This window comes from Nilaparvata lugens, chromosome 2 (genome assembly GCF_014356525.2).
Source record: "Nilaparvata lugens isolate BPH chromosome 2, ASM1435652v1, whole genome shotgun sequence".
In the NCBI taxonomy this organism is placed as follows: Eukaryota; Metazoa; Arthropoda; class Insecta; order Hemiptera; family Delphacidae; genus Nilaparvata; species Nilaparvata lugens.
The window spans coordinates 70,384,356-70,394,983 of NC_052505.1; the positions used below are offsets into that span (position 1 = coordinate 70,384,356).

A 10,628-nucleotide genomic window follows, 5' to 3' on the forward strand; every position below is an offset into this window, starting at 1 on the left:
ATCGGGGCACCGAGCTTCGCTCGTTATTATTTTATTTATTGATAAACAGAACAAAATACGAGAAAATTGTATCATGGATACTGATCCCATCATTACCCATAATTAATTCATAATATAGCCTCTATGAATGGATATTAGAAAATATTGTTATAAATATTAATTTGACATACTTGTAAAAGATTTCAGAGATCAATACCTGTTCATGAGCGTGTTCTTTAACCCAGGGTGTCTCTGGTTATATTATTATATGTGGATCCATAGAGCTGTCAATGAATTCATAACTGGAGTTATCAGTGTTACAATGGCATATTAGTGTATTTATCTTTATGGGAATACTAATTACAGTGTTTTTGATGGCAAAACTACGAATTATAGAGTTATCGAGAGGTTTCAGTGTACTCACTAATCTTGATAATTTAACTATGAAGTGAAGTTATTTTTGTTTTGTGACAAGAAATTCACTAATAGCTCTATTATTCATGCTCCAAATAACTGCAGAAAAGAGAGACAACTGCACAAAATAGGAATGATATATCGAATTATACAGTTACAAGATAAGTCATCGCCTGATATAACTACGAAGAGAGATAGAAATGAGTGATAGGTTTCAGAAATAAATTGTCAATGGTCTTGTTAAGAATAGCCTACACATGGGGATTCATCAAACAATGACCATTGTTTGAATAAAACAAGACAGCTCTGCGTAGTACAGTCCGTCCAAGAAGTGTAACCTAACCGTCTTGAAGTGTCAGAGATTCGATGTGTCTGACTTTGTCGTTTCTGTACGAATGTAAAAGTGTCCTGTTTTGGCGCCTAACGCACACGCCAATTCCAGACTCTTTCAAAACAGTCTTTCCCTGTCGCTGGCGTACGGTGTCGATGGATGAGATAGTCGCTGATCACTCCTGTCAGGCTCTGGGTGTGTCGGAGGACTAAGGTGGCGCGTACCCGTCTGGGATCAATTTGGCTACCGCTAGATATCATCCGAGCCTCAAAAGGAGGGTACATAGAACACTTATAATACATTGTAAGCACGATATGGAAGGCGGGAGAAGCCTCCACCAAATATGTAAGCAAAATGTGCCTTCACTGAATATGTAAGGGTGGGAAAATGAAAAACAAGAAAAGATCGTACAGGTTTTTGATATTTAAAACAAACAATAAATTATTTGTACAAAATTAGAATTATAATTAGAAATAACGAAATAATAATAAACAGATGAATATTTCAAGGGCTACTCGCTTTGCTGCTAGTGAAGATTCATTTGTTGTGGTTATGAAAAATTTAAAGCAATGACTCAGTAGTCACCTACCTTTATGAAAATGGCTTCCCAATTTGGCATCCACTGGTTGAAACGCGATGTTAATTATTAATTAAAAATCAAAATAACTGATCTAATGAAGTGGGTTCAGATCCCTTCCTATTCAATAATACAATTCTCTTTAAACTGCCCGAACTGTGACAGGAAAACTGTATTATAAAACAAGAACAAAATCTATCCCCTTCACCAGAACAGCCGGACTTTACTCACAGTCGAACGAGCTCACACACACACAAAAGTAAAATTTTGGGTATTAATATATAACTCAGTCAATGCCAAACATGAAGCCATTTCAAATACATATTTTTATCAGTCGCACAAGCGAGCACGTTTGTTATCAAAAACAAAAGAGAAGCTACATTAATTTTCACAACAAATGAAATAAACAATCTTTCTGTCGATGACAAAAATTGTTCAAAGACAAAAACACTGTTCATTAAACTTTTCCAAATTGAAACTCTAAAATCCTGATCAATATGAGATAAATATATGATTCATATATATGTCCCATATGACCAGGTGACAACATCAACATAAACTCGATACTTCTGTGAGTAATTTTGTGTACACCATTTTTTTAAATAAATATAACTGTTTCAAATTGGGTCATAACACTCTGTATTTAATTCTTTCCCACAGTTTATTCCACGTTCCCGTAGTCTTTTTCCAGTTTAAGAACAATCATTATACTTTAATTTTTGATTCCTACTTTTCAATAGCTCTATGGTAAACGAATTCGTGTTATGAGTTCCTTATTTAATGCTTCCAGATTGAGGAATTACAGAGGAAAATCAATCAGATGGAATCAGAAAAACTGAATTTGAAAATGAAATGCACTAGTACCGAACATCACCTCCGTAGTCGGGAAAATGAGGTGAGCTACTACAATATTTGGCTACTCTAGTCTCTTATCACAATTCTCATCATTAATGTACCGTACCGTGAGTTGTGTAAAATCAACTAGTCTTGGGTTTCTTTGGTCATTTGAATTAGTCATTTCAATATTATAAAATTCTAAATATAAATAAAATTTCATTACTCATATGACTTGACAACAATCTTGGTGCACTCTTTCCATTTCCTACAAAAGTAGTGTAGTAAGAAAGCGATAATAGCATGGAGACGAAAGGCATGTGTGGAGGGCTCTTGTGCGAGAGGCAAAAGCTCACATCGAGCTGTAAAGCTAGAAGAAGAGAAGTGTAGTACAAAAAACATTTATGCTATTCAATTTTCCAGATTTTTCTATTGATACTTGATTCAATCGCTTCTGTTCTTGATAGTTTGAGCTATCACGATATTTGACTCTTATTGGAGAAAAGTGCTCTCCAATATTGGAATGTTGACGTTATCTACAAACAATGTATTTCGGGTTCAACTTGATAAATGGATAAAAATAAAGATTATACATTGAGTTATGGACAGATTGCACTATATTAAATTGAGTTCTTCTTACACACAAATAAATGTATTTCTAGAACGATTCTTCACTCTCAAATCTATGATTAATAGTGAACAAGTTGTTTAAATTGAGACTATTATTGTTTCTGCTTTTTACATACATATTAACTTATTTTACTTTTCAAAAATTAATTATGTTATTGTTAAGAGCTTTGACCTATTGATATTTAATTTTGTCTGTAGTGTAATTCTTTTCTTCTGTTTAGTAGCGACTCCTTCATGCACACGGACTAATCGTTCGAGTAGGGAGTAATTTATTTGCACTCATTATATGTTTATATTAATATTACATTTTCTCTATTCCACAAACTTATACTTTTGATTATCATTTGTCTTGTAAAGTTTTCATTTATAAATAAATTTAATTGAGTAATCGTTGGCTGGACATATTAACGTTGAATAACTAAGGCGAATACTTTAAAAAAACATTAAGTAAAAACAAAGTATTTTAATAGGGCTCCTTGAATGTTTAATTATCGTAGAAAATTACTTGTCACTTGATAATGGCATAATTACTCGAAACTAGTTGTATTTATATAAAACATAAAACGCGTGCTTGTGATTTTCTATAATAATTCGAAAAAATCTGGTGTGGTACACTCACACAACTTTCCTTGCTCATATTCGAAACTACGATCAGACTTTTGTATAGGTGTATATATAATTGTTTTCAGAGTACTTTTTCCTTCGTGTAAATTGTGAAATTCAATGATTTTTAAAGTCGTCAAAACAGCTGTTCTACAGATGAAATATCTCGACTATGTGTTCTTTTTATGAACTGCTCTACCTACCTACCTCATGCACGAGAAGGAGGTTACAAAGTCCATTTCTCAGGGATGGGGTGGACCCCCCATTAGTTTCCCAGAAAGGAGACTCATGCCAGTTAATAGAGCTGATAAATAACTATACAGAGTATGAATTTGAAAAAAATCGGTCAAGTTATTTTGAAAAAATCGTGAAAAACATGGTTTTTTAGTAATTATCCGCCATTTTTCTCAAGAATATTACGGAGCTCCTGCAATTTTCCAAGGAAAAAACTCATGTCATTTGATAGGACTTATGAATAGCTACCCATGGCTTGAATTTGAAGAAAATCGTTAGAGCCGTTTTCGAGAAAACCGTGAAAAACCTGGTTTTTGGTCATTATCCGCCATTTTTCTCAAGAATATTACGGAGCTCATGGAATTTTCCTAGAAATGAGACTCATGCCAGTTGATAGTGCTTATGAATACTATCCATGGTATGAATTTGAAGTAAATCGTTAGAGCAGTTTTCGAGAAAACGGTGAAAAACATGGATTTTTAGTCATTATCCGCCATTTTTCTCAAGAATATTACGGAGCTCCTGAAATTTTCCCAGAAATGAAACTTATGCCAGTTGATAGGGCTTAAAAATAGCTATCCATGGTATAAATTTGAAGAAAATCGTTGGAGCCGTTTTCGAGAAAACCGTGAAAAACATGGTTTTTTAGTCATTTTCCGCCATTTTTCTCAAGAATATTACGGAGCTCCTGAAATTTTCCCAGAAATGAGACTTATGCTAGTTGATAGGGCTTATAAATAGCTATCCATGATATAAATTTGAAGAAAATCGTTAGAGCCATTTTCGAGAAAAACGTGAAAAACATGGTTTTTTAGTAATTATCCGCCATTTTTTCCGCCATCTTGAATTGAATTTTATTGAATTTCTTATTGTCGGGTCCTCATGGTATAGGGACCTTAAGTTTAAAATTTCAAGTCGATCGGTTAATTAGGAATGGAGTTATCGTGTTCACAGACATACACACACACACACATACACACACACACACACATACACACATACACACACACAGACCAATACCCAAAAATCATGTTTTTGGACTCAGAGGACCTTGAAACGTATAGAAAACTTGAAATTGGGGTACCTTAATTTTTTTTGAAAAGCAATACTTTCCTTACCTATGGTAGTAGGGCAAGGAAAGTAATAATATTTGTAATTATTTCAGTTGGCAGACAGGGAGCAACAACTAGCTAAGGAACAAGAGGCGCGTGAAAAGGAGAAAATGCGTATGAAAGAACAGATAAATTATAAAGCGGAGAAGCTGGCGAAAGCGTTCCAACGACAAAAGAGTGAGATAGAACAAGATATGTTGCTGAGAGATAGGAACCTGATGAAAGTGAAGCAGATCCTGGATGGTGGTGGGATGACGTCGAGCAGTGACTCGGACGTGGCAAGGGGTGTGCCGTCTGCAGTGACTCTGCGGAGGCGACCGCCAGCGAGCAGTGACTCGGAAGGTGCAAGGGCTATGCCGTCTGCAGAGGCTCTGCGGCTGCGAAACCGCGCTAGACCGCCCAGCAAGTGCACGGTGGATGTGGGATCGGCCAGCAAGTGGAGAGGTCGCGAAAACATGGCTTCAGCCGCCGCCAACCCGCGCCTCTACCGGCGGTCGCGGTCGGCCGGTCCCGGAGACGTGTGGCTCGACCACCGACCTCCCAACCTGTCACCTGACACCCTCTGTCAACCCGTCATGGGCAAAGCTCACCATGTTACCAAGCTCACCCACATCAAGGACGTCAGCAAGTCCTCCAAGTACTGCCTCACCGTCCTCGACAAAGACTCTGATGGCGACATTGAAACTTGTCTCTACAAGGTCAGCACTAGTTATATCAATACTAATTATATTACTTGAATATGATGTTGAAAATGCCACTATTCACTGTACAGAGTTTCACGCAAAAGGTGTAACAGCTGAAGATCATATGCATGAAATTTGCAACAAAAAATGTCCAGTAACATTTTCTTATATTGACCTTAGTTTTCGAGATAATGTATAGATTTTTCTATATTTTTGAAAAACGTCAACAACAAGAAATCTAATTCTAAGGATATGGTTGGAAAGAGGAAGAAATTTCCAAGTTTCATATGTGTCCATTTGTTCCTTTAACGTTTTAAACTTTTTATGAGCGTTCAAACTGTTTGAAATTTGACATTCAACTCGACGAATGTACTTTCTCCAACTCTTAGCGCTCATAGAAAGTCAACAACCTCAAACATTGTTTTGGAAACTATATAATTTTTTAATAAATTAATACAAAGAAACCCTTTTTCAAGTATTACTCATAGTAATATGTTTTCAATGAAATGTACTTTGATATTGTATTATCTATCAAACACCTCATTTCAATGTGGCTGAAACCAATGTTCATTTATTTATTCATTTATTGGATTACAAACAATACATTAGCCAGAAAATAAAAGAACATGCTATTGTTCAAAACTTCTATTTATTAATTTTGTCTCAAATCATCCAAATACTAAGTAGGTTATGTACACATTAATTTCTACACCAAATTATTAATCTTGAAATTACAAATAGAAATAAAACAATCAATTTAAAATTGATAATAAAAATGATAATAGAACTTGATTTTTAATTAAAAATTTAATTAAAAATATTATTAATCTTTAAATTGCAAATCAAAATAAAACAAAACTTTTAAATTTATATAAACAAATTGATAATAATTGAAAACAAACTTCAAAATCACATAATATAGAATAGAAGCACATAGATTTTGAGTCCAAAAATATCACGTTCACCATTGCTACTATGTTGTGATGCATATTCAATGAATCTATTTATGGCTTTTGCACGCAGGGAGACGTTCTTCCAACACCATCTGGCGGTGCCCAGGTCCTTTTCAACGATGTTGAAATTCTGAAGCAGAAGTCACCAATCAATTCACCTCCAAGAAAGCGCGCTAGTCCCAGAGTGGGTAATGCGACACACGAAGACACTGAAAACCATTGTGCACTGTCGCTTGAAGGCCATGGAAAGAGATCTCGTTGCTGAAAATGGATAAAATGTACAATCGATAAAGACCAAAATCGATCAAAATAAGAATTTAGTTCTAACACTTGGTGCTTCCGCTCCGTATCTTCTATTGCTTAAATTGCTTTACTTCTTTATCATGCAATATTACTTATTGTCTATACAATTACTTCTCATTACTGCTATCGCATCACTATATCATATAGGTGTTTTTTATAATAATTGTTGTACAGTATGGCGCAGCAAAACAGGGAAGTTGAAAAAATTTATTCCCGTGAATAAATCCATGAAACTATTAAATTGGTACATTGGACTCCGGTTAGAGCGCGAATCCGGTTATATTGCTCTTACAAGATAGGACCGGCCAATATCCCATATAATTATGTGTATTTCGGATCCTTTTATAACGCGGTGTTTCTCCGGATATAGCGCTGTTTCCACATAATGTCCCATAGCTTTATTGTTGCTCTCAGTCAGTGAAATTCCACAAAATAGACTATTATTAAACAATTCACCAGTTACTGGACAAAATTTTATGGAATAGTTTAGAGCCTCTCCCACCTCTTGGAATTCCCTATTATAACCAGTTTGTATGGTGTCAATCACCCCTACTCTTTCCCTCTCTGTTACTGTACTGAAAAGACTTTGTGAACTGGACATTGTCAGTAGACCGACAGTGGTGTTTATGATTTTGAAGCAGATTATGAAGTGAAAGAGGAATTTTTGAAGCCTCCAACTCTTTCTCAGGCTTTCAATCAAGTGAAACAAATTATTTCTTTTCATGAGTGTAGGAGAGAATGAGAGTGATGACATGATACTGTAAAATTTGTATGAGATTTCAAGTAGCATAGACAGAAAATTCCTAAATTCTAGAAAAGTTCAAAAACTATCAATGAATAATTTAGGATGTAAGATCATAAAATATTCATCAAAAACGCGTTCAAAGTGTTCAGTATATAAAATAAGAATGGCATAGTAATTTAAATAGCTGTTTAGTGCTTGATTGTATAATAACCCATTTCCACTGTTGATAAATGGCAACACTGGTGATAGCGCTGCTCCGGCTATAGCGCTCACAACCGGATGGTCCCTCCAACCGCGTTGTAACCGGAGTCTACTGTATTAACAAAAAGGCATGTCAAACATGTTTCTAAAATAATTTTTTTCAAAAGTGTCCCTACTTTTGAGGATGACATTGGAAAGATGAAGAACCATTCGGCCTTCATCTCTGGAATGAGAGTATAGAAAATTTTGGTGAATTACAGTGATTTGTTTCCAATGTTATCCTTCAGTTCATGGATTGTTGCAGGACGTTTACAATATTCTTTGCTTGTGATGATGTCAGCATTAAATATCTAGCTAAAATATTTGCTGTGTACCAGATATCACAATTTTTATAAAATGTTCTTGCTATTATTGCACGTTACACTCCAGTCCAATGATCGTTCATTACTAAATGGGTATTTGTCACATCAATTGAGCGAAATTCCTAACAATGCCAGCTCTACAGTGCTGCCAGGTGTGATGTACAACATTTTCCGTTTCCCTGCGCCACTGTATAAACCTGCTATTATTTTATTTATTGTGTGTCTGAGATAGAATTAGTCTATTTTTCGCAACTTTGATAATTATGTTTCGATTTTTTAAGCTTTTGAATCACTATTAATTATGTCTTTTCAATTTGATGTCTCAATCTACCTCAGTCGTTTCGAAGAAATGAAATCAAATATTAATGTGATTATGAAAGCTTCATATTGTTGATATTATGAAATATTAACTCTTGAATATCACGAGTTAATATTGCCTTAAAGGTTGCCTGCCGTCAACATTTTTCTCACATCATAAATTTAATCTGATGAAGACTAAGTGGGCAAATGTGAAAATAAACACGAACACTCTCAACACACCCAATGGAAATTGTCTCAACTTTTTATCGTAACGATTTTGAAACCTTTTCATGATAAACATGTGAAATTAATTTCATTTAATAAAGGAAGACTCAATGAAATAATTGATTATTTGAAAAAGTACAAATTTTATAGGCTCATATATTTTGGTAAAAACTTTTTCATAAAACTCTCTTTTATTGTAGTAATTTTATCAAGTAGCAGGCTGTTATTACTCTTAGGACCGTTTGCATAGTCAAAGCTTAAACGAAATTAAATCAGCTGGTGGCTTTGACTAGAAATTGAACACATTATAACAAACGAGACTTGATACGGATTTAATCACTACCTCCGTTTTCGGAGGTAGTGATTTAATCCAGTTAAAAATTAAATTTAGTTTAAGCTGTGACTGTGCAAACGGCACTTAACTTAGTGATATCGCAAAATGTACTTAATTTTTGTATTACCAAATACCTCATTTTATGTATTAGTTGCATAGTTTGAATATCCATGACTTATTTTTCTATTTTATGTAGTAATGATATAATTTTAAGCTGAAGTTGAGAATTGAATGTGGAACCCATTAATTGTTTTTTGCGATGTTTCAATTCAAAGCAATCTGAGCTACTTTACTATTTTTGTTTTCAGAAACCTGAATTGAATTCAACGATGCCATAATAAAAACAACAAATAAGTTTTATGATTCTATTCAATTTTCTAAATAACTTCTTACAATTGAGCTAATTGTTAAAAACCAAGATTACTAAGATTTATTTTAAATGATTACTTAAATTAGCTCTGTGTGATTGTCGCTCAATGGTGTATTAAACCTGATACAACTTAGTTGCTCAATTTCATTATGTGATTTAGTTAACTCTTGGGAGGGGGGGGTTACCGTGCTATGATAACTAATTGCACGTTAATCTGTTGAAGGAACTGCTGCAGTATTGCAAAGTTTTTGTTTGATCTAAACTGTCAAATTCTCTTATTCGTTATTCATGTTCTATAAGTTTCATGACATCTTCATAATATCTTATATAAGTTGTCAGGTCATTGATGACGAAAATCATTTGAAAATCTTAAGATGGAAATTTTTTTTAGTAATCTTATCATAACGATCATTCTCTAATATTTATAGTTCATGTCTTCAATTGCGCTAACCAAATTATATGTTTGAAGCTGTTGTATTTTCATTGACGGGTATATCACGCTTAATGCTCATTTGTATTTGTGTTATTATCTTTAATCGTTAAATTTTATGCGACTGATTATGAAATCATAATTCCATGATGTAATTTAAATTAGTTAATTTAGATATTATAAACATTAAAATTAGTCCATGATACTTTCCGCCAAGTACAGTGGAAGATAGTACAGTCAATGCCTATGGGTCCTATGCTATCGTTGTAATCTATTTTGTTTTGCGAATGATTGTTTAAATACTAATTTCTTTACATTATCTTTTGAATTAAAAAAATATTTTTCAATATTAGTTCAGCTAGTGAAATTCAACGAGTAATCATGTTGTCAACTTCAAAAAATATCTGTCTTCCACGTATCTCGATTTTTCTTATTACTTGAGAAACATTCTAGCTGAATTTTAAGGTAGGTAGCGTTTGGCAATATTATCAGTCTCATGTCTGTGATTATATTTGAAAATCATATTTATGAATTTTCCACTTTACCATTAAAGTTATAGTTTTGTAGATGTATAAAAAATATAAAATTCATCAAAAACTTTCATTATGATTAATAAATATTATTGTTATTAATTTCCATGAATAATATTATAGTCTATTATTAGCGATGATATTTGTATATTGGTTCAGCATCACGCTTAATGCTTCCATAAAAATAAAGTTCTATTTTGAATCCATAGTTCAATTTTAATTTGGACCCTTGCATTAATGAAATGGTTTTAATTGATGTGTAAGTCTTTGTTGAATAATGTTCATTCTGAATATAATACGGCAAAGTGCGACCAGCCGTTGCTGCATCCCATTCCGCACTACGTGCCCCTGGACTCACCCGAGTTCGAGATCGAGTAGGGCTTAGTCCAATTTGGGAGTGGATTTACAAAATTAACGAAATAAGTGAAGATTTCCTATTAATTGCTAATTAAAAAATAATTGGAACAAACATTTGTAC

At 33.8% G+C, this 10,628-nt stretch overlaps 1 protein-coding gene across 1 annotated transcript in view; it reads left to right on the forward strand.

Moving 5' to 3' along the window:
- Positions 1-10,287, forward strand: part of LOC111048855 (kinesin-like protein KIF23) — a 57,752-nt gene extending 47,465 nt beyond the window's left edge. The window contains exons 10-12 of the mRNA XM_039421589.1: positions 2,092-2,196; positions 4,768-5,412; positions 6,421-10,287. Coding sequence (XP_039277523.1) covers positions 2,092-2,196; positions 4,768-5,412; positions 6,421-6,615 — 945 coding nt within the window. The 3' untranslated portion in view covers positions 6,616-10,287. The remainder of the gene's footprint in view (positions 1-2,091; positions 2,197-4,767; positions 5,413-6,420) is intronic.
- The last annotated feature ends 341 nt before the right edge of the window (positions 10,288-10,628 follow it).